The sequence below is a fragment of the Crocodylus siamensis genome, chromosome 4, assembly GCF_052110815.1.
Source record: "Crocodylus siamensis isolate JL-2025a chromosome 4, ASM5211081v1, whole genome shotgun sequence".
Taxonomy (NCBI): Eukaryota; Metazoa; Chordata; order Crocodylia; family Crocodylidae; genus Crocodylus; species Crocodylus siamensis.
This window is the reverse complement of record NC_143398.1, coordinates 103,194,723-103,219,840: the sequence shown is the minus strand read 5'-3', so window position 1 is coordinate 103,219,840 and position 25,118 is coordinate 103,194,723. Positions and strand designations below refer to the sequence as shown.

The 25,118-nt window shown below is 42.4% G+C and overlaps 1 protein-coding gene across 1 annotated transcript in view; it reads right to left on the bottom strand.

Moving 5' to 3' along the window:
• C4H12orf42 (chromosome 4 C12orf42 homolog) overlaps window positions 1–25,118 on the bottom strand; it is a 284,699-nt gene that overhangs the window by 159,989 nt on the left and 99,592 nt on the right. Inside the window, exons 4-5 of the mRNA XM_090043229.1 lie at window positions 14,484–14,888; window positions 12,858–13,232 (exon numbers count right to left, since the gene is read on the bottom strand). Of these exons, the coding sequence (XP_089899355.1) occupies window positions 12,858–13,232; window positions 14,484–14,888 (780 nt within the window). The remainder of the gene's footprint in view (window positions 1–12,857; window positions 13,233–14,483; window positions 14,889–25,118) is intronic.

Genomic DNA, 25,118 nt, shown 5'->3' with positions numbered 1-25,118 from the left:
ACATCCCACAACACATGTAAAAATGCCCAAAGATGCTGAGAGCATAAAATTGGTTTATACAAAATGCCCCACTGTATTCTGGGACTTAATTTTAGATTTCACTAAGGCTTGTCTTCACGTAAGGAGTATAGAAGTTTAAAACACCTCAGTTTGACAAAGTCAATCGAGCTAGATTAATTTACAATAGCTGAGAATCTGGCCCCTGTACTTGAGCTGTTAGAAAGCAATTGGAATCACAAAATTCATCCTTATAATTAAGGCCTGGTTTAAATCGCGGGCCCAGCTCACTAATATTGTGGCCCGATTGTGGTGGGGGTTAACATTTTCATAGCCAGATCATGGCACACCTTCCCTCCATGCTCCCTGATTGGCTGAGGGGGCAGGTTTAGGGCCAGGTTTAATTGCAGCAACAGAGGTCTTACTCCCAAGGTTTCTGATCACTGCTGAAAAACCCAGCAGCAGAAGCCTAGCAGCCCATGGGAGGGGGAAGGGGTCGCAAAACATACAGGGGAAGGAGAGAGCTTGGGGATTGGTAGGAGAGGGGCTGTTTTTTGCTTCAGGCAGGAAAACTGGGGCACACGTTTGCAAATAGGAACAGTCTACTAGTAAGAATTCTGGCTAGTGAGCACAGTGGCACCTTTGGATAAAATAACTTCAGAGTTTCCATTATAAAATAACATTTCAGTTGTTTGCAGTTTTTATAAGGTTTTGACTTAGTCTGAAATTTGGTGTGCTGATTCAAAATGAGACAGAGAACTTTTCTGGAAAGATTCATGCAGAATGAATGGACCATTTCCAAATATTTGTAAGGTCATTTTTTACAAGTGATTTTTGCAAACTTTTTTTAACCACCTGAGTTAGAGGCAATAGAAACTTCAAATTTAGCAGAGACATATTTTATATTTATAAGTTTGGTAAAATGTGTTTTTCATTGCCCAAGCTATTTACTCTATGGCTAGGGACAGACATTCAAAAATTGATTCAACTTCTGCAGGTTAGCCTAACGTGGCTAGGCTGAACCGGTTTCCAACCATACAGACAATCCCTCTGGACTGAGGAAATTCAAGCACATGCCTGGGGTGGCTCAAGCTAAAAGCCAGGGGGCACTAAAGCAGCCCTCCCTGCCCTTCCATGGAGCTAAGCTGAAGGGGGCATGGCCAGGCCCCAGCAGGGCTCTGATTAGGTAGGGGTGTGAGCCCCCATCCTACCTGCAGTCCCAGGATTTTCTCCACTCGCTGCTCAACGGATGGGGGTGTTACCAGCCTTCAGCCTTGGGCTAGCACTCTGAGGCAAGAGGAGGTGTGCAGTGCATGTATCAGTTGAAGACATGGAGCTTTTCATTCCCCTCCCTGCTTCTTTATACTGTCTGCAGCAACCTGACAGGCAAGCAAGCTGGGGGTGGGGGAAAAGAGGAGGAGGGAGCTGATAACAGTGTTTATCACCCTTATCTCAGTGTTTATTTCCCCATTAAGAAAACAACAGAGAGACAGTGTTGATTCAGCATAGACCCAGCATGTTTGCTGGCTAATACACAGACACCTCAGCAAAGGCAGAGGGGAGGGGGCAATGTGTGCTTAGCAGAGAGTGGTAAGGGGGAGAGAGGGGAGCAAACAGCTCTTCTCAAATGTTTCCAAGGAAAGACATTAAGCTACCTGTTGATTAGCTCCAAAAAGCCTGTCTGTCTTTGTTGTCTCCCACAGCAAGGACCATAGCCAGCATGTGGTCTGTTAGCTAATCAGGAGGTTTCTGCTAAGGCAGCCGGGTGGGGGGCAATAATCACTGTTTAGCACAGAGAAGCCAGGCAAATGCAGAGGGGAGGGGCTAGCCCTGATGTGGAGCACGGAGACCCACCCAGCCCAGCCCAGAGAGCATGCTGGGATTCTGGGGGTGTCTGGTTTATCTTAAACCAGCAAGGGGTCTGGGACAGACATTGCATAAACCAGCTTGAGCCAAATCAGTTAAGTCTGATACTACATTCAACCAGGTTTATCTCAAACCATTTTCAGCCATTTTCAAACTGGTTTATGTGCACTAAACATCTGTTCAGTTGCAGGTTTAAACCATTTTCTGATCACTTAAACCGGTTTATGTATAATGTCTGTCCCTAGCCTATATGTGTGCACTGGATTGTGGTAAACAAGTTTAAAAAAAAAAAAAAAGATCTCCCAAGGCTCTACTGGCACTGAACCGTTCAACAGATATTGACTGAGTGGAAGCTTCCACTGAACACACTTTATTTACCGCACATTTGATGAAATTGCTCTAAAGAAAAAAATATCAATTTCCTCATGGGCTTTTTATGGAAATCATTCCTACTGGAGTGCTTCACACCATTAATTAATTTATCTCCATAGCACCCTTAGGAGCTAAAGTGGTGTTTATCAACCTCATTTTACAGATGAAGGATGGAAGCACAAAATGTTTAAAGTAAAAAATATCCATTCCTTCTGCATGCCCATTTGAGATTCCTAGGCCTGGATTTTTCCAAGGGCATAGCATTTGCTACCTTGTTTACAGTCCAACTCCCATTGATTTCATTTGCCTCTGTGTGTGTTCAGCAGTTCTGCAAATCAAGTCTCAAGGTCTCAATTTGGGCCCTTGGAATTTTATGACTTGCCCAGCATCACACACAAACTCTTTGGCAAGAACTCTCTCTCAAGGGCAGCATTCACCAGCCTAATCATAAGTTCCTGTCTTCTTTTCCTATGATCTCCTGCCTCATTTACTACATATGTGCAGCAAATGAAGCTGGGATGTTACAAACATCTGTATTCTTCACTACAAAGACCTAGATTTGTGCCCTGATCACAGTCCATGTTGTGCACTAAATGAGGCAGAGATCCTGTGGAAAAAACTGATATGGTCATGCAAATCAAAGCTTGTATAAAAATACATACGCAAAATGCGTAAGGGGATTGAAAAAAGGCCTCACAGCAGCTCCAGTTCTGGTAATTCCTAACTTTAGAATGCTTGATTTTATAACTAATATATGTTTAACATCATTTTTATATAATATATTAGATTAAAAAATAAATTGAAATTAAAAAAATCCTCACATGAAATTACAGTGACCTCCATGCAGGTCATCAGCAGAGTTAAAACTGATAGATCTTCAGCACAAGCCACTATCCCTTGAGTTAACAAAGAAAGTAAGAGCAGTACCATGCTCCATCTATCTACCTCTGGTACTTCTATGCTGTGAAGCGTACCAGAGTATCTCCGACTCATACTACATTCATCTTCACAACATTACCTTGAGGTAGAGAAGTATTATTATGCCCATTCTGGAGATGGGAAAGTGAGGCACAAAGGGGCTAAGTGACTTCCCTATGTAATTTGCACAGTCTGTAGCAGAAAAGAAAATTAAACTTTTTTACCCTAATTACTGCATCACCCTTCCCCTCTTCTTGTCTTAATCTTCATGGACCAGCTATTATATAGAGATGAGACACATATGTACATTCCAGTCAGGCTACTTCCTTCTATTCTACACTGCCTAGGCACTAAGAGCAGAAGACAACATATTTCTGTTTACTGTTGCCCGGCCTCATGGTACAGTGGCCCCTGGCAGTCAGGAGACATGGTTCTAAAGGAAAATTCTGCTCAGCCATGCAGCCTCTGGAATACAGCATGCTCCATCATTTTGTGGAGAAGAGTCTCATCAGTTATGTAAAACCATCCAGAGATGGAACAAGTTTTATGCAGGTGAAATTTCTGAAGAATAGATATGCTAAACTCTACCCAACCTACCCTGAATATCTGCAAACTATCAAAATGTGGGCATATTTTCTGGATGATGGCAGAAGGCACATTCCTGGCACAACAGTGACCCCCTGCCAAATGTTATTCCCAAGTACTCCAAAGTACAAAGACACCTGATTTTTTTTTCAGTGCAACAACTGTACAAATACTGTACCTGGAAAAACTATACGTGTGTGTGTGTGTGTGTGTTCAGAAAAGCGCACACACACACACATATATAGTGTGTATCTTTCTGAGTTGTGGGGGGACCTCATCTTAGATTCAAATGAATATAGTATATTTTTAGATGTAGATAGATAGGTAGATAGCAGAGCTGCGTGAAGCTTTGGGTGCTGATTCAATTCAGATGAGATTCGACCCAATTCAGTGCCCAAATCTCCGAATCAGAATTGAATCACTGTTAAAAGGTCTGAATTGATTAGAAGCTCTCCAAATTGATTTGGAAAATATTCGGCAAGCTTCAGAGATTTGGACAGTCCCCACTCGCTGCAGCAGGGAGCTGGACCCAGATTCCATGCTGGTAAATAGAGGGGCTGCAGGATTGGGGAGGGAACCAAAGGGGGACCCCTGCCAGGCCCTATCCCCTGCCTGCTCCCCCCAGCCTTCCTGAGTGCCCTCCAACCCCTGTCCTCTCTCCCAGCCCCTCCCCCTCATGGCTGCCCTGCCCAACCCCAGTTCCCAGAGCTTTAAAAAAAAGTCCCCACTCACCAGCTGCTGCCAGGTGGGGGTGGGGGTGATCCACACTGGACCCACTGTCCTGTGATACATGAGGGGCTCTGCCATGAGCCCCACCACCCACTCTCCCAGTCCCCATCCATGGGTGCCCCACCCACCCCAGCTCCCAGCCTCTGAAAAAAAATGCCCCAACTCACTGGCTGCTGCAGCAGCCTTAGGGCTTCTGGGAACCGTGATTCGAATCACCAAATCAAATCACTATCCCCTGAATCAGCTGGATCTGAATCCGAAGTGAATACCAGCCATTTCACGCAGGCCTAATTGATAGACGGTAGTGGTGTGTGAAATGGGCCCTATTTGATTCGGATTCAGCCCAAATCAGGGACAGTGATTCAATCTGTTGATTTGGATCACTGTCCTTGATTCGATTCAGCCAAATCCAAATCTGACAATTCAGCGAATCAGTGATTCAGACACAGGCACAGCTTTAAAAAATTTTTCTACATACTTTGAGGTAGCAGCACGGCTTGTGATTGCTGCAATGCTGGGGTGGATGGAGCATCCCACAGCAGCACAGGGGGCTCTCCAGCGTACTCTGCACTGAACCCAGAAGTAGACCGGAAGTATTTCTGGTCCACTTCTGGGTCTGCTAGGGAGCACACGGTGCCCCCCCCCTGCATCCTCCCAGCCCAGTCATTGGCCATGGGGGGACCCCAGGTTCTTCCCCAGACCCAGGAAGCACCAGTCACCAAGCCGGGGGGGGCACATGTGGGGCCCCCAGCACACTCCCCAGTGGACCCAGAAGTGCTTCTGGTCCAGTTCCAGGTCTGCTGCCAAGTGCCAAGTGGGGGAGCCCCCAACACTTCTATGGGATGCTGCATTTGCCCCAGCGCCACAGCATTCAGAGCCCCTGCTACCTAAAGGTATGTAAAAAAAAACATTTAAATCTGTATCTATGTCCAAATCACCGAATCTGTCTGCATCCCTCCGAATTGATTCGGAGGGTTCTGAATTGATTCAGAGAGATTAAAGGGTCCTCTGATTTGATTCAGATTTGGAGATTCAGCCACCAAATTGGGCCTAATCGATTCAGGGACCGAAGCTTCTCACAGCCCTACTGGATGGTGATTATACAGAGGGTGGAGCTACTTGTAGACTATTATTTGTAATTTCATGGAACAGGACAAGGAGCAATGACCTAATATTGCAACAAGGGAAACATAGTTTAGAAATTAACTTTCTCACTATGATGGTGATTGAGGCATTGAAACAGGCTACGCAGACAGGCTGTAGATTTTCCATTCTTGGAAGCTTTTAAGCACAGATTAAACAAACACCTGTATGGCATGCTTAAATAGGGGATGATCCTTCCTTGAGCAAAGGTCTAGACTACATGGCCTTGTGAGGTCCCTTCCATCCCTACCTCCCTATGATCCTATGTTTCATGTTCATTTACTAGTCATGTGATTTTGCACAAGTACTGGTAAGGAGAGCCATTCTCCAGAGAATACACATGCCTCCATATGAACCAATGCACAAAATATGTACCTCTGTGTTTGTTCAAAGTTTGAAGTATTCTGAGTAAAAAATAACTTTAAAATTAACCCCCTGTCATAAATGATTCATGCACAAAAGTGCAATGCATCATGTAACTAGCCATAGCGACTGAACACTTTAAGATATCTCTGTTTGATTTTTAAAAAACCCAATAGCATAAAAATTGCTCTGCAGAGAAATTGCTTTTTAAGCACCTCAGTCAAAAGAGTGTGGGGAAGGGCTTTCCCCATAATGTTTCGTTTACGTGTGTAACTGGAGAGACATATCTGCTAACTGATTGACAATGTATGATTTGTTTGTTGTCATTAGCAAGCCAGAACCAATATAGCTAGGAGATAGAGCTGACTTTTCCCAATTTTGCACATTATTAACAGCATGGCTAACTAAGTTATAATTTTAGTGCCTTTCTAAGAAGTGATGATCTTTTCTACTAGGTAAAAAGAACACAGGTTGACTTTCAAGCATCAATCAAATTGGGTATCAGTGACAGTTACAAAAATAATCTTTTAATCACATCTTTGAGGGGAGAAGAGACAAAGAGAGACTATGAAATGATGACATTTTTGCTGAATCACTTTTAAAAAGATAAGCATCTTCTGCACTAGATTGAAAGAGATACCCCCTCCTATTCAGTCCATCTCAGTCTGTGAAGATATGGTTGAGGATATCTTGACTATATTTATTTTGGCATGATGCAGCTGAGAAGGTAACTCTGATTCAAATAGCAGAAGGCATATCTTCTTGAGAATTAAGATGTCAAGGAGCCACTAATCATTTTACCTTTGACCTTAGACTACCATCCAACTTGAAAAATCTAGTAACAAAATGAAAGCACTTTATGGGAAATACCTCATTTTCTCTACTTTCTATCACAGTGGTATATCATTTTATAAAGCCTAGCTATTTAATCTAATCCCTTACTAAAATATCTGTTTTGTGTGACAGATTTTTGGAGGAATTTTCCCCTTTCGCCTCCCAGTTTTGGGAAAACTCTTCCTATATCTTGCAATCAGATCTAGGTATCGTAAAGATCCCCTAGACACAACATTTCCAAACAGTAAACAACGCTACTTTCCCTCATCAACAAAGGCCTGAAAGGTAACAGAAAGAATATGATCAGATAAAATATTACTGGCAACTAGGGCTGTGCAAAATTTTGCCACCAGTTTTGTTTCGATGCTGTTTCGACTCATTTCAAGCTCAAAACAGCGAAATCAAAATGAAAGAGAGAGCTTTGAAACAGCCTCAAAACAAGGCAATTCAAAACGTTTCAAAAATTTCAGAAAGTTTCAAGTTTCAAAGCTCAAGCTGGGCTTGCCTGCAGGGAAACGGAAACTAAAATAAGGAGAGCAGGGGGGAAGGGGGGGAGGAAGGAGGGCTCTCATTATTGACTTGTAGCTGGCCAGTGACTGTCACCCTTCCCTGAGGTCCCTTCCAATCCCAGTGCTCTGGGGGAGGGATGGAAAAACTGCATAAAAGGCAGCATTGTTTTGCCTGTCAGCAGCTACGGCTGCAGGACCCCAAAACCCAGACTCCCCCTGCACCTATCTCCTTGACAGCTGGCAGGCTTTGTGGCCACAGCAGGGGCTAGCAGGCCTGCAGCTTTTACCCCTCTCTGCCCAGGACAGACACAGTCAGTTGCACAAGCACCCATGTCATGAGTTTTGCCTGTCAGCAGCCAGCGGTGCAGGGCCCCAGAACCCAGAAGCCCCTGCACTGATCTCTTTGAAACTAGGCAGGCTTTGTGGCCTCAGCAGGGGCTAGCAGGCCTGCAGTTCTGACCCCACTGTGGCTTAACATATACACGTGGCATGAGTTTTACTTTCATGACTTTGAGATGCAGTTTCACCGAACCCCCTGCACCTATCTCCTTGAGACTTTGCAGGCTTCATGGTCTCAGAAGAGGCTACCATTCTGGCATGTTTCATCCAAATCAGGGGAGAAATTACAAAATTATAGACTATTTTGAGCTTCCCCATTGTAGCCTATGGGTGAAACGTCAAAACAGCAAAACTGTTTCGATGAAATGAAACGAAACGGAACAGCGGTTTCGAATCAAAACAAAATTTGAAATGAACCACTGTTCCATCAAAAAGTCAAAATGCAACTCAAAATGGAGCAGTGTCATTTTGCACAGCCCTACTGGCAACATATTTAAGGAGGCTAGGAAGAGCAATAAAACAGCTTCTCTTCATTATCTCTGCGGGCATTCAGAACCTCAGAGCAAAGAAAAAGTACAAACAGAACAAAGGGCATTGTGAGAAAAACAGTAAAGTTCTGTTGCCAAGGACCTTAATTTCTAAACTCTTTACATTTAGATTGTTTCATTGTTATTTTTATATTAAAGGTTTCTTTTGCATTTTGTATCATTTTGTAACCATGTTCACAGCTGAAGTGAAAAACGATCTAGCCTGGGTCAGGTTTATTCTTGGTTAAATGATATTATACATTGACATTAGTCAGTATGTGAACTTTAGAGTACTTGCAACAGTCTATATCGAAAGAGAAAGCTAAGATCAACCCTAATTCCAGCATAGCAGGCATTCAGCTATAATCTTTTTAATATCTACTGTTTCTACTGTGTACTGGTTAAACAGGCCCTAGAAGAATGAACAGATGAACAGTAGAAGTGTCCTTCTCTGTCATCAAAACTTCTGAGACTTATTTGAATACAAGCACTAAATTGTGTCCCATTATTTTGGATGTAGTAGGGGAGAAAGCAAAAAGTTCCACGTTTCTTTGGGCAACTGAAAAAAGATTTCCTGGACAAGATAATAACTAGCTGTTCCTTCCAACCAAGTGGTGCTCAAACTTTTCAGCTAGGAGACCAGATGGGCAGTGCCTGGTCTGTCCAAGGGCAGCATCGGGCCAGTAGCCCTGATATGGTACCATTGGGGTGGGCACAGTGGGACCCCATCCAGCCATGTGGGGAAGATGCAGGGCAGGGGGATGTAGCCTAGCAGAAACCTGGCCCTGCAGGAGGAAGAGGGTTTGACCTAGCCCCGTGGAGGGGAAGGGGCATGGGCCAGTTGCAAGGGGAAGGTGGCTTGGCCTGGTCCCAGTCTCACTGCAGGAGGGGTAGGGGCTATGGCCTGGCCCCAACCCACTGCATGCAGCTTGGAGTTTGGCAGCAGGGGGAGGCTGGCAGTATGAACTGCCACCATTCCCCTGTCACCAAACTTCCTGACCTGTAGGAGAGACCCACAGGCTGCATTTTGCCTGTAGGCCAGAGGTTGAATACCCCTGATCCAACCCAAATCATCTTATGACTTATTTGTGATCAAGAAAGATGTTGCTATCTTCTATTTAGTTAGCAATTCCTAAGGTTCATGCAATTTTCCTTGTATACAGAAAGTCCTAAAGGAAAATCAGGGATAATCTATGAGGGCATACAAGTTGACTTACTTTAACAACTACTTTGGCGTAGTGTTTTAATGTTTTGTGTATGTATCAGAGGTTATATAATAGGCATGTTTCATAAATTCAGTAAGGCTTTGAGATGAGTTTCTCAAAGACTAAATATTTTCTATTAGGGAGACACTTACTAGTGTCTTATTTTTAAACTGACATCTTTGATTCATATTCTGAAAAGCAGATACTCACACACATTACAAAAATAGAAATCTAGATTAAATAGGGTCAAAATGATGAAAAATCTCAAGATTTTCTAGGAAAAAAAATTGTTTTCAAATGTTTTTGTAACTAACTTGTAAAATAACTAAATAGGATAGACCAAAAACACCAACCCCACAGCTGTTATGGACACAGTTTTACAAGTAATTGTTCTAGCAACAGGCCAGCAGAGACTTAAAGCTTATTGGAGATGTGACTGCAGTATAGATAGCCATATCGACACTAGCTATAATCTAGCTAGCTTGATACCAATACTAATGATACAGTATAGCTGCTGTAATGCTTTCCCAGGGTCCTGAGTGGATTTGTATAGGTCACATGGAGGTCCCTAGAACAGTTTGCACTTAAGATGTGATTAACTAGTTCATCAAGCTTTAAATTGTTACCTGGCCACACATGTAAAAATACCCAAGTGAATTCAGGTACCAGAAGCCATCCAGCTGTGGCAGCACAGCTCTCAGCATGCAATATGCCTTGCAAAAAATCAGAAAAAATATATTTATTTTATATTTCAGCTGTGGCTAAGTGCTTTGAGGACCTGAGGTAATTCAGGTATCAGTACACTATATGGTGCAGTGTACACATGCCAAAATCACATAGCAGGCCAGTGACAGAAATGGGAAGACAACCCAGGTTTTCTGGCTTCCAGTCTATTGACTAATCCCCTGAACACTGTCCCATCCATCTGGCTGCAAATATTTGCACATACTATTACAGTAAAATTTGAGTGTACAAGGAAAATAGACTAATTCATATCAATCAGGTAGTAGTATTTAACCTTAGGGGTGAGAAAAAATCTAAAAAAGTAATCTTAAAAATGACTGAAAGAATTTCACAAGCTTTTAATTAAGGAAGAAGTCTCCACTTCCCAGATGATGTCAGATATTTTGGACAATATGGTCAATAATTGTTACCTTTCAAAATGCAGACTAACATTACCCTATCTTCGTATTTCTTGTGATAGCACAACATGCCATTTGGTAGATTAAATTTGGAAGGTGGCAGACAGAAAGTTATCCTTTTAATCATCTTAGTACTGAGCACCGAGACATAGACACGGGACTCCATTTTTAGTGTCACTTCTTAGAGTGCTTTTTCTATGCTTTACATTTGCCATCTTCTCCTATAGCTAACTGGGACATAGAAGTGGTTATTTATCAAAATATAAGAAAAATGCACTGGTGACACTCATTTTGCTTCACATCAAAAGGAATATGATCTTGCACACCATGTCATATCAATTCATAATTATTGGAAGCCATTTTTTCCTTAGGAAACCATAGCAACCAAGGTTTACAACTTGTACCTCCTGCTGTAACACAATTGCAAGACATCAAGGCCTAAGAATGGTGGTGCCTGGATACACAGTGACATTTTTTAAATATTTAAAGACAAATGTTTGATGAACTGCACAACAGAATATTAGAGGCTTTATGTTATTGTTGCCAATGCACTGAATGATACTTATTCTCTATTACAGTTACAATGACTTAAAATCTGTTTTAGACCTTATATTCTTTTCACTGATAACACTGAGGGAAATTGTCACTCCTGCATATGATATAATACACAGGTTGACTGTAGCCATAACATATGTTAAAATGAAGCCACTAGTATCAAATGGAAATAAACTGACTTACTGTGAATTAGTTATGGCACAGAAAGTAAGTGAACACCCATATAATATCAAATAACCTGTGCACTAACCTGGGTCTCAACTGAGACCTGTAATTTTTGCTACTTCCCTCCCAAATCAAGCCCACAATAAAAAGAAGCAAAATACAATGCACAGAAATGAAACTCAGATAGCAAATACAACACATATACAACATGCCCACAAATGTAATATGCAACTTGTTTTTAAAAACCAGAATGAAAGATAGAAAAAGTTTTTTCCAGAGCAGGACAGAACCTAATCTTCAGCTGACTTAGCTCTCCTTCCTTTTTTAACTGAAATTCAAACCTAGCTGCTGCTGGAAACTGGTCTCCACAGATACATTTATGATTCTGAAAAAAGCTAAAAAGTCTCCAAGACTGTGAAATAGAAGGAAAAAGACCAGGAGCAACTAGCTGAGAGCAATATTGACCTAAGAAAGGTTAGTTCGATTAGTGGAACAGCAAGAACATTAAAAAAGGAGAGACAATCATTAACACTCATGGAGTGAAACAAAAAGTCATTAAGTTAACTGAGTCCTTCAGCTGCCTGAATAGTAATGCCACAGCTGCTGCACTGTGGAGTAGGAATCAAAGCAGTATGCTTCTAATCCTGGTCAAAAAATCAATTTCTCCATTCAACACATGAACCCCGATATTGGAGAGCTTATTCAGGGAGGAAAGATGTACAGGGGACTATATCCCAGGAATAGAAATATTGCCCCCATTATAGTAAAAGGACAACCTGAGTTTCTTATTACCACATATTATACTATATTTAATGAATTGCAGCAAACTTCCAATTAGAGTTTCCTTCACAATAAACTGTCATTAAGATTTAGATTCATATCTTTTTAGGCCAGAAGGGACCACTGTGATCATCTTTGACCACTATGATCATTGTTTCTTAGTGCATAAAGTAAAATGCTCAAGATGTGCTTCAAACTTAATTTAATTATGAATTATGCAACAACACACAAAGGAAATGCACTGAAAAAGCATATAATTAAGTTCAATATTTCATGTTCCTTCATTTCATTCCAGCATCATTAAGATTTGATTTACTATAGTTTGTGAAATTTCATTTCATTTACGACATTAACCTTCAAAATGAATATGGTTATTTAAAGTTAGGAAGTGGGATTTCTGCTTTGCCAAATGAAAAGTTCATATTGCAAAAAGGATAAAAAAGCACACGCACGCACACACTGCAAAGTGGCACGCGATACACCAGATTCCTATTGTGAAGCACAAATTCTTTGCAACACTGGGAGACATTGCAGAACAAAAATACTATTAGAACTGTTTCAAAAGGAACATTTTTGGCTAGGATAGAGACTTTTGACATTATTTATTAGGTTCAAAAATGCTTAACAAAAGCCTAACAATAGTCCTGTGGAAACCACTACATCTGAGGCACTTTCTGTTGTTATGTGCAGGCATTGATTTGAAGATGGCCAGCATTAGTGGAACAATTCCCTCACAGCAGTCAATGCAAGTGAGCATTCATACACATACAAGCAAAAGCCTGTGAACAAACCATATGGAAACAGGAAAAAAAGTAAACATTTATTAACCTCTTTGTGGGGAGATCGGTGGAAGAACAGGCCAGTGGTGAAGGAGACGGTCATGCCAAATTTCTACGAAAGACGGTGTTTGCCCTGAGCATTTTTTCACAGAATATGATGAAGCCTGGAGATTGTCTGCAGTGCCATGGTAACTGGAACTGTTCAGGCTGGGGTTCAGAATATTGTTGCAGTAACCATTTGCCACCAAAAGAGAGCCTTTCTGTAGAGCGGACTGGTTAGAGACTTGGCTGCTGCTACTGTCTGCTTCAAGTTCTGTGCCTGAGGAAGCCATTGCAGAAATGGAAAAGGAGGAAGAGCGAAGCCGAGAAAGAGGTGTGCTCCCGTTTCTGCTGATGGTAGCACTAGAAAGCTTTCCAGAAAAATCTGTAAAATAAACACAGTATCTCTGCAGATCTAAACACACAAAAATATATGCACAGATAAAACAGTGTGCCCACAAGCATACCTGCATGCACCTATGAAGCGCATGCAGATATCTGAGGGTGCTGTAGAAAGTAATGATAATTTCAAAATAAAACCTGTTGCGCACAAGTGGGAAACTAAACAGCAGAGAAAACTTTATTGGCATCCATCATTTACAACTATGTAGAGAAGTGAGATGGTCCAGGAATGATCATTGCACACAATACAGCTTTATTGCAAAATTGCCATTACTTTCAGAAATTCCCTCTCCATCTATGAATATATGTCAATACACATCAAATTAAATTTGTTGGCATTTTTTGAGAGTGACAAAGGCACGTGAATTCTGCAGGTCATCCCAGGTGTGTGCCAATAAAATCTTTACATTATAATGGGTATGCAACATTTTACCCATCCTCCTCAACATACACTAAACCAATAAGTGGTATCTAAAGCACTGTCCCACTATACCACTTACATTTATCAGTGACATTAGTGGGAATGTTTGCATGAATAGGTATTCTTCACTGGGAGTTGAGGACTACAGTCAGGCCATTTATTTCTGCAGTCTGATTTCTTTTCCTTGGTGTTACCACTGACATGGAAAACATGAACATTCTTATGTTTAACTCCTTCAAAATAAAAGTGATTTGTCTCAGAATGGTTTTGAAGGGAAATACACAGTGGAGAGTTATTTTTTAGAAGTTCACTAGTTGTCACAGGTGACTGGAAAGGGGTGCACGGGGGTGCGTGTGCCCACCCCGACAGCTGACACAGACACTGTCGGCAGGGCTGGTGCCCTCCCCGACAAGGCCGCCACCGTCGGCAGCTTCTGCGGGTGCCCCCCCCCCCATTCAGGAGGCACCAGTCACTCATGCTAGCTGTCCATTTCATTTGCTGATGAGAAGATGGTGAATCTCATCAGTTGGTTTTAGAAGCAAGTTTGAATACATCAGCTGATACAAACAATTATTAATATGAGTAGAGAGAGGTAAGTAGCTATGCTCGTCTGAAGTCAAGAAGAAGACAGGCAGGGGGGCATCTTAGCCTCTAAGGTGCCCCCCCTGCCCTGCCTTCTGCAATTCTTAACATGTCTTATCCCCACCTGCAGTTTCAGGCCCTGTATTTCTAAAGATTAGACTGTAAGTAAAATGGAGTAAATGAACACAGACAGAAAAGAATAGGACATAAAGGAATGTATATACCACATACCTGACAAGTCAGTATCTCTTTCAAAGCTGAATGAAGTCTGGTTGCTAATCACACTTGAAGTTGGCCTACTGATGTTTGAACAAGTACATTCTATTTCAGAGACCAATGGAATAGTGCTCTCTTGAACCCTGTCCAACTCATCTAATCCAGTATCTTCATTAATTTCTGTGTTCTCTCCTAGGAGTTTAGGACCTTCAGGTTCTTTTTTTTCTTCTGCTGATCTAGTAGTTTCTGCCAGAGGCACCTCTTGGTTTCTCATTGATGGAGCATGTGGGTGAATAACTGCATGAGCTAGATCTTCCTCACTAGAAGCCAGGCTGGGTGGAGGTAATTTTGGAACTTTATATTCTCTGTATATGGGTAATTTGGTTTGAAAAACCTGTTTCTGTCCTCTTCTAAAAGAGCCTGAAATGGAATGGAAAAATTACTTAAATACATACAATTTCAATAATGTCTACCAAACTGCAATAGAATGAAATTAGATGGATTGTTAACTGTTTCTAATGTACACAGCATTGCCAGCTTTCATGACATTTGCTGGTTTTCTTAAGGATACTGCTATGGTAATGACGTTACTATCTGACTTTATTTATTTTTTAAAAGAAAAAGCCCTTCTGTAGACAAACCTCAAGAATGTGAATACTGAACTTCTGAAAAAGAGATAAATTTAAAAAAAAAAGTATTGTTTTTAAATATCAGAAGATTTTAAGGACAATCTCATGATTTTTTGGAACCAGATTCATTATTTTGAATGCTTGTGGTTAGCAGTACTTTTTAGATTCTGAATGTCAAATACAGAAAAATGTTTTCTAACTTTGCAGTTCCAATTTGCAGCATATAAACAAGATGTGTGTACAAAGTTCTGTATGTGTATGATACATTAAACAGATAGCTAGATGCCCAGGTACTTTGGATTTTCAGTGACTGCTGGTTTTGTCTTTTTTAGTATGCACATGAATTCTGTCCTAGGCCTAATAAAAATTCCAGTTAATTTAATGGGAGTCTTTATTTTGACTTCAGTACACATTAGACGATGTCCTATGAAGGATGGAAGATTGAAAGCACTAGAAAATAATATCTCCTATTGAGGGGACAAGTATACCTTAAGCAATGGAAGCATAAGTTTCCTATACTACATTATGCCTGAGTTGGAGAAACCAGCTGTAATATAAATCTGTAATAAACTAGGCTAGGGACAGAAATTGCACATAAAACAGTATAAATAATCTGAAACTGGTTCAAAGCTGTAACACAACAGAAGTTTAGTGCACATGAACCACTTCCAAAATGGCCAAAACCAGTTTAAAATAAACCTGGATGGATGTAGTATCAAAATTAACTGATTTAGTTTAAATCGGTTTGTTGAACTTACGACCAGATCCCCTCCAGATTCAGGTTAACTCACAGTCGCCCAGCATCCCATGATGCCTCGCACCTCCCTCAACCTCTCCCCCTACCCCATCTTGCAAGGTGGGTGTGCTAGCCTTGGTCCGAGCTGTCTGCTCAAGCAGGGAGGTGTGTTCTAGCACCCTGCACTGCCCCCCTCTCCAAATTCTGGCCTGGGCCACTTCTGACAGGTGGTTGCATTTCCAGAATCAAAAGTGAACATCCATTCACTTATCAGTTCAATCTATGCAGTTTAGACTAACCTGTGAAGATTGAATCAATTCAGCCTTGGGCTTTTTGACAATCTATACTTAACGTAAGGGTACAGACAAGCTTAACAACTGTATCACTATCAAATGATTCCAAGACAGCTGCTACCATGTAAGTAGTACATCTGCATGCTCCCCTGCCTATACAAGCATAACAAAACTGTTGCAACTTTAACCCTCTTACATTCAGGTTTAATGTTAGGGTGATTTAGCTGACTTGTGTCACTGCAAGAGCACTCAGACATAACATATTATAACAGTTTATATGGTCTCCTAATACTATAACCAGACATCATTTCTGGAGTGAGATCAACTGTGTTGCAATGTGTCCCAGCACAGCTGATCCACTTCATTAGCATCTGCAAACATTGCCAGGGCCCTTGTCCTGCAGAAACGCACCTGTGTGCCAAGGGGTAGGGGGGAGCATAGGTGGCAGCCTGATACACTTGCCCTTGCAGGAAAATTTCTGAGGTGCACAAATTGTGACTACCTTTAGTCGCAGCAACGTTTTGGAGCACTTGGGAGTATGACATTGGGCTAGGACATCTGTTTGAAACCTATAAGGTCACAGCCCTGAATCTGGGGCCTTGCTTGGCCAACAGCGCAGGCTGACCACCCAGACAGGATAAGGCTGGCCTGAAGCCTCCAGCAGGTCTGAATCCTCCACTCACTCCCTGTTTCCAGAGTGACCAGTCAGGATCCACTGACACTCCACTTCCCCCGTATAAACCCTTGGACAGGGAGAAGTGTCTGGGCACCAGGGTTCAGCCTGATCCAAGACTCCTTTGCTGTTTCTTCCAGCTTCTCAGAATGACCTCCTGGCTTCCTGACCCAGCTTGTCCCTGGATTCTGCTTGCCCCACCTGACCCTGGTCAGCACCTTGATCCCAGCATCACAATTACTAAGGCAGCTTCCCTTCCTCTTTTAAAGCAGTTCAAAGTTACATTTGTCCACAGCCTATATATATCTGGTAATTGGAGCCAGATAAATTACAATATCTGGAGAAAGTAAATTATTAATATATATTAATCAATAATATATTTTAATGGCATAAATAGTTTTCTGTATTGATATATTCAACAAGTATATGTTTTATAAGCCAGATTCAGCAAGGAATTATACATGTGCCTAAGGACCTTCTTGAACCAGGGCCTAAAGTATTAAAACATATAGAGCATAACAGTTAGGCCCTAATCCAGAAAATGTCCCTATTGAGAACAGTTTATAAGTACATGCTTAACTTTGCTCAGTTCCTTAAAATGAAGAATAAATGCTGTGCAGCATAGGCAAACAGGGAGGTACTTAAATATACACTTCAGTGCTTTGCTGAATTGTGACCCAAGTTAGGTAACTGCTTGAATACATTTATTTAACTATTATATTTAATTAAAATGTTGCCTCTTAATAAAATGCTCTTTGCAGAAACAAAAGTGTAACCCACATATGAGATCATTAGTAGTATTTCATGATTGTTGCTATACTCAATAGCTTGAGGTAAAAATAGAAGTAGTTAATGTTCTGATACATTCCTCACTGATTCTACCAATTAATTTCAAGGTTTAATCACTAATATTAAAATGGCTTCCAAAACCAACAGCAAATATATATTTAAATTACTATTTAAACAGGCCAACAATCCTTAGGCAGGAGGCACATTGCAAAATATACTTTTAAACTGTTATGAAACTAGGTAGGGCAACCGTAATCCATACATGGAGGAGACAATTTGCAAAACCAATGGTTTCCTCATATATAAAAATCCCATTTCCACAAGGAGCAAAGTGTTCTCAAATTTCCATTGAGGGCAATGTCAAACTCAAAGATGCTTTTCACAAGGAAGCTGGGATGATGATGATAATGATGATGATAATCATTTGCATTGTATTTTTAATCAGTGGATCTAAAAATGATAGCTATTTCATAGATTTTTAGACTGAGGTATACAGCTTATGTGCCATAACATATTAAGTCTAAAGCAAGTCTAAAATAGTAGTCTAGAGGAGCTGTCAAAATGCTCCCAGTGGTAATTAAAAATAACAGGACTAGAACTAAAAAGAAAATCATGTGTCATAGCCCAAGTGGTGTGTAAACATAAAAATGGAAACAAACAAAGAAGTTGGAAGCCAGTTAATATTTAGCAATATGTCACATATGTTCAGATTGTATTTTTAAAATTAGAACTGCAACTGGCATTAAAATATATCAAGCTAAGCTTTTTCTAGCAAGCACCTGTGAAACGGTCAACAAAGTAAATGTGACAGCCCTATTCTTACACTAAAATGATGCACTATGTAGAAAGTGAAAATAACCATCTATGCTTGATTAATTAGTTTTGTAAGTATTGTCCAAGAACTAAACAATATTTCTAAAGATTTCAATAGTTCAAAGATTGCCCTATGGCCGTCTGGCCAATACATCTTCCAGCACACACAGTTTACAAGCATTTTTCTTCCCAATATGTTGTCTTTGGTTGGTGCGACATTGTGTGAGTGCAGGTCTATTTGGGTCAAAGTGGTTTTCTTCACATCACAGCAGTGGTGCTGAGTACAGCACTTTGACCATACATCTTTCATGTCATTTCAATCAAAGGCACATGATGCTTCCTGGTGACCAATCAGGAATGGTCCAGCATTCTAACAGAGGGTCATATTGGCAAACCAAGCTTTCTTAATGACAGGCATTGTTCAAGACAAACAAAAGCACGGACCTGAATATTAACATGTGGCCTTGTGTAAAGGTCATCTATATGGCACATTCATCATATTTCAAAAACAGGGGGAAAAGCACTTTGCAAATTCTGTCCAAGCCCATTATTGGTCTGAATAAATTTACTAAACTGACAGCTGAAGCAAATAGAGCAAACTATTTTGAATGATGATTTCCTTAATAAAAACATCCTTGCAATGCTTTGAATATGCAATAACAATTCAGAGAGTGAACATGAGACAAAGGATATGCTCTTTGTTTCGTGCTAGCGGGGGTTATTTTAATTATGTTGTCCAATTAAAAAATTAATCTGATAATCTGTAATAATTAGACTGAACAGTAATTCTCTCTAAGAGAACGAACTCCCCACAAAAATTCCTGTAGACTAATATTTGCTGTATATTAAGAAGGATCATTCAGTCACCATAACTGTTCTGTTTCATGAGGCATAAAAATGGCTTTCAATTGTAAAATTATTAGAAAATTTACATGAATAGAGCATAAAACATCAGATTAAAAATTTAGACCTGATCCTGCAATAAGGCCTCACTAAGGCCAATGCTACTACTTTCACTGTAATAAGAGTTATTACTTCATTGGTCTAACGCAGTAGGGATCTGAACCTTATTAGAAGAGAGGCAGCCCTCATCTGAATCAAAACACCCCTCATAAAATGCTAGTTCTTTGTTTTCACTCATTTTTTTTGTTACAGAAAAATAACAGAGCAATTCTTCTATTAGAAGGAACATGGCCATATATTTTTAATAAAAGATTCCTATTTGAAACCTCTGGGTTTTTCCTGTGAACCACCTAACACTAACAATATCACCTAAAATCACCTAGCACTGATAAAATTGTGTGGCACCCATGGCACCCTTGTAAGCATTTCAAGGCACCATAAGGTGCTGCAGGAACCTGCCTGAGAATCACTAGTCTAATAAGAGTTTCATATTCTTGCCTTTAGAATGCATGGAAGAAACAAAATCTTTACAAGCAGTGTACTACTCTCTTAAATAAAATGTAGTACGAAAAGATGCCATCAAAATACTGCTATTTATTTAAGTAATCAAATTAAATGGCTTGATTATTTTGCTCAATAAAACCCTTCTCCCAAAATACTTCTTAATTCGTTGACAATTAAAAGACTGTAAGACGTTTTATTATCTGTATTCTTGTAAGGTTATCTAGTAGTCTGAAGCTGGGGGAAAAGGGAATTTTTATTATTCCTGATCATTTTTGTTCTTCTCTTAAAATAACTAATTTGTTTTAAATAATTTTGTGTCACAGGCAAACAACTAGGGAGAAACTGTGCAAGACCTGTGTTTAGGACAACATGTTGATTCTGAGAGCCAGAAATTCATAGACTATAGAGCTAGAAATTACCATGATGATCTAGGGCACTTTTATACATCCTTCAGGGATGAGGGGGCACTGCTTTAATTAGACCAGCTCCGAGAGCTTGTTTGACAAGTTTTAGTTCAAGTGTCCCCGCTGCCATTTTTAAGTGTGAAGATGCAGATACATGAGATGCAGGAGGCTGCTCGAGCACAGTAAATGCCATGCTTTAGCAGGCTCTGACACACTGGAATTACAGCACATCAGAGCACCCTCTGTGATTGTGTACGGGCACCCGTAGTCTGGCCTCCTACATAGCACAGGCCAGTGTCATACAGTGGCTCCTCAACACTTCTGGTTAAGCTACCACATTTCTCTTCAAAAGATATCTCACCTGCATCTAAATACTTCATGTAATGGAGTTAAATGGATTTAACAATGAGGTAAAATACCCTCACTGTTAAAAAAAAACTACAGTCTGACCTCGTCTAGCTTCATCTTCCAGCCACAGAATCTCATTAGGTCCACTCACAACCTACCCTGTTCCTCTTCCTTGCATGGGGACATACTTCATCCCAGCATATGTCCCTTGGTAAGGGAGAACAGAGTCCAAGTTCTGCTCAGTCCTTGTACCTTCCCACCATGGAGCGAAGGACCTAAGGGTACATCTACATGGTACAATGCAATGCTATGTAAAGACAGTATACTAGGCCTGGTCAAAGTGGTTAGTATTTGCTTCAGATTCCGATTTGGATTCGGCCAATTCGGGGGACAGTGATTCAATTCGGCGATTCGAATCACTGTCCCAAACTGATTTGGCCGAATCTGATTTGGAGGTTCAGCTGCAGCCAAATCGGCCAAATCTCTGAATCGGCCCCATCCCCCACCCACTCTCAACGGCTGCTCTGCCCGCTCTCCCAGTTTCTGGCTCTTTAAAAAAAAAACAAAATCCCTACACTCACCAGCTGCTGCCAGGTTGGGGGGGCAATCCCTGCCCCACATTCCGTAGAGGGCTCTGCCATGAGCCCCGCAACTCCTGCCCACTCTCCCAGCTCCCTGACCTCCATGGCTGCCCTGCCCGCCCCAGCTCTCAGCCCTTTAAAACAAAACAAAGAAAAAAGCCTACCCTCGCAGACTGCTGCCAGGCAGGGGTGATCCCTACTGCCCCACACTGTGGGGGGGGTTCTGCCATGAGCCCCCAGAAGCCCCAAGGCTGCTACAATAGCCAGTGAGTTGGGGCTTTGTTTTTTTTAAAGGGCCAGGAGCTGGGGTGGGCAGGGCAGCCATGGTGGGGATGGGACAGCGGGCAGGGGTGGTCATGCCAGAGCCCCCCCATGCAGCGCAGGGCAATGGAGGGCAGTAGGGATTGCCCCCCTGCCTGGCAGCAGCCAGTGAGTGGGGGCTTTTTTTTTCAAACAACCGGAAGCTGGGACAGGTGGGGCAGCCATGAGAGGGGTTGGGAAAGCAAGCAGGGGTCAGGGGCACTCAGGGAGGTTGGGGGAGCAGACACGGAATGGGGCCTGGCAGGAGTCCCCCCATGGTCCCTCTCACCTCCTCCAGCTCCCTGTCCCCCACCCCCTACTTACCAGCATGGAGTCTGTGTCCAGCTCCTTGCTGCAGCGAGCAGGGACTGCCCACATCATCAAAGCTCTCTGAATCTTTTCCAGATCAATTTGGAGAGCCTGGTATCAATTCGGACCTTTTAATTGGTCTCCTGATTCAATTCAGATTCAGAGATTCAGCCACCAAATTGGGCTGAATCTCCTCCGAATCAAATCAGCACCCAAAGCTTCGCACAGCCCTATAGTATACCCTTGCTAGTGCTCCAGGCCTGGAAACAGTAGAGTCATATTGGTCCAGTGCTCCCCTGGGCTATCTAGCATGGAACAGTAATATTGGTTCTAGAACCCAAGGTAACATCTCTGCATGGGGCTGTATGGACATACAAGCTCATTCAGATGCAGTGGTGTAAGTAGAGCAGAGAAGGTGGGGAAACAGCTTTTGCCACAGATGCGCGATTGCAATTGTGGCAGCAGTGGCAACTGGAAGTCACCACTGTCCCTGTCTGCAGCAGCCACCTTGGGTGCCTGGCTACGTTCTTAATACTACTGTTCAGAGCTAACACACATCCCTCTTTTTCTAATCACTGAACTGTGCCTTGTAGTCATACCTTGCTTAGGCTACTGTCTTAACAGTGCTACCACCTGAGAAGAGTTGAGAGTGCAGGGGCATATGTGGCAGAGTAGTTCAGAACTAACAGCAAAATAGCAATTAGTATTTTGGATGAAGTTATAAGTAATGTGAACTTTGAAAATAAGACCTTGAGATACAATATATGGTTATATATATAGTAAAAGCTGTGTTATCTGGCATCCATGGGGAATGGGGAGTGCCGGTTAATCAAATATGCCGGTTATCTGAGAGGCATCTTTGCCTGTTTGGGCCACCTCCCTCCCACTGCATCTGGTGCACCAGGGCTATCACTCCCTGGTGTCAGTGTGCCAGGGGACAGGGAGGGGGGCCCTGCCCAGGCTGCTTTGCCTCGGGCCACGGTCCAAAGTTGGCGAAGTGGGACTCGGCGAAACCAGAAGTGGCACAGTGGAACTTCCAGTTTCACTTTTGCTGCATCAACTGGCATGCCAGTTAATAGAGCATGCTGCTTAATAAAGTGCCAGATAACACAGCTTTTACTGTAATATTTCTTTTTTCTTAAGGTTGTTATTGCTTTAGAACATCTACATAGTACTGTGCTTGAATTCTTCAAACTACTACTGAATACAGGACAAGGTTTTTCCCCCCCAGTCAGCATAGGTGGGGGGAGCCCCTTATCTTACATTTGCATACAAGGAAACCACATTAAATACATACTCCATCTTTGAACTGCCACTACACTGAATACATTTCAGCTTCCTCTTCACTCCCTTGTCTTTCCCATTTCCAATGATTCCTATTTCTTCAGAAGCCTTAAAAGTCTGGCAAACATCACCAAATGGGGTCCCAAACAATTCACCCAGAATCTCCCTGTCACCCCCTCTCTCATCCTGTCACATACGATTAATGTGACCCAGACTAGGTTGCCGTATGCCTCAACTGCCTATATATTTTTGGAGGATTTTGGGACTCACGACAAGGACATCTGGTTCCAATCATGAGTGGGGGGGCTAATTAGCACCTGGATCCTTTGTGGGGGAGGGGTTCTGGATTGCGCGCACACATACTGAACACTACTGAGCTTTGGGGTCACCATGGCTGTTGGCTCTGCTGAGGCCCAGCCCAATGAACTATATGGTAAATCACCTAGTATCATACATAGTTCGTAATAAATATAAGCGGGTGTGTACATGTGCCTATTAATGCTCAGCAATAAAGTCTTAAATGTAATGCTCTGGAGTTAACTGCTCCCAATTGCACATCTACATGTGTGCCTGGGGCCACAGCAAGTTGAGTTACAGCAAAGCAGCCCCTGCTGGCACAGGACCTGGGGATCAGCCTACCAGACTGGGGCTGCTCCCCCTAGCTCATCATGCTGTGGAAGGGCTGGCTGGGGCACAAAGGTGTTTCAGTGCAGAGCTAGTTGGCAGGCAGAACCTGCAGTGAAGAACCCTCATGCCCCAGCCAGGCAGGGCAGAGTCTACAGATATGTTACTACAGAGTTTTTACTAGTACTGCAAAAGTAACTAGTCTACTGCGCAGTAAAGATCTTCTGTAGACATGCCCAGAGAGTACAGAATTACTGCTAAAAGTATGTTTATGGAGTACCTGTGCTAAAACTTGCACCAGTTTCAAAAAAGAGAAAATGCATTAATTCTGGATGAACTCAGTCTATGGGTACTATATGCAAACTGCCACCACTGGGCACCTCCACACATGCATGTGCACTTGTAGCAGCTCAAATAGAAGTGGTACAAATTTGAACCAGGGCTTTTTGCCTTAGCACACATGCCCAGACATGCACTTTTGGTGTGGGCCAAATTGTGCCACTTGAGGTAAAATAACCCTGCCTGGCTCCTCCTGGATCTGCAGCCAGGGGGAGCTAGAGCCTGGGGCCAGTACCTGTGCTGGCCCCAGCAGTACAAAAAGCTGCCCTGGCAAGTAGCTAGGCCACTCGCTCTTAGGAGCTTCAGGGTCCCAGCCAATTGGTACCTGGGGACAGCACCCCTTGTGCCAGCTGGACTGCTGAAGCAGCCCTGAGAGTTTGCTGCACCTTCTACCCACTGCAGCATTTGCACTGGGGGATGCTGCCTGGTTGTGACCTGCTACTACCTGCGACAGCATGTGGCCCAAAGGCTGCACACCTGCCACACCCAGATGGGGACTGCGTGTCTATTAGAGGTATCTGCTCCTCTGGGCCAGCTGCCAGTATGCTGTGGCTGCAGAGTTTGCCTTTGTGTGGCACTGCTGCCATTTGTGCCCCTTTCTGGCCATGTGGGCAGCTATTGCCTGGAAGAAGTTCTCAGTGTGGTGGCCTGCTTTGAACTGTCAATGCATGTCCTCCTGGCCCCAGCCAGGCAGCTGGGTCCTGGGTGCCAGCTCTAAGCCTGGGTCCTGCCACTTACCTCACTAACAGCAATTTAAAAACTAAAAAATCCCAAATAAAAAAATCCCAAAGCCACTCTTTCAAATTCCCCAAAACCCATGTTCTTCCACAATTCAAACAAAAGCCCACTATATAGAGAGAAACAGACAGACAGACAGATAGACAAACAGGCAGACAGAGACAGAGAGAGGGCGATCAGTTGGGCAATATTTTATTCATATATCTACAATGTTAAAGCAATTTGGAAGTCTACCAGTGTCTCTATCATCATAATACAATTACTTCTAAATACCTGTATGTTTTGCTGTTTGCCTTCAGTGTTCATACCATAGACTGGTTAGAGCTCACCCTGACCCCTTCACTCATCAGGCTGTGGGGACAGCTGCCCCTGCAGCCACAGCT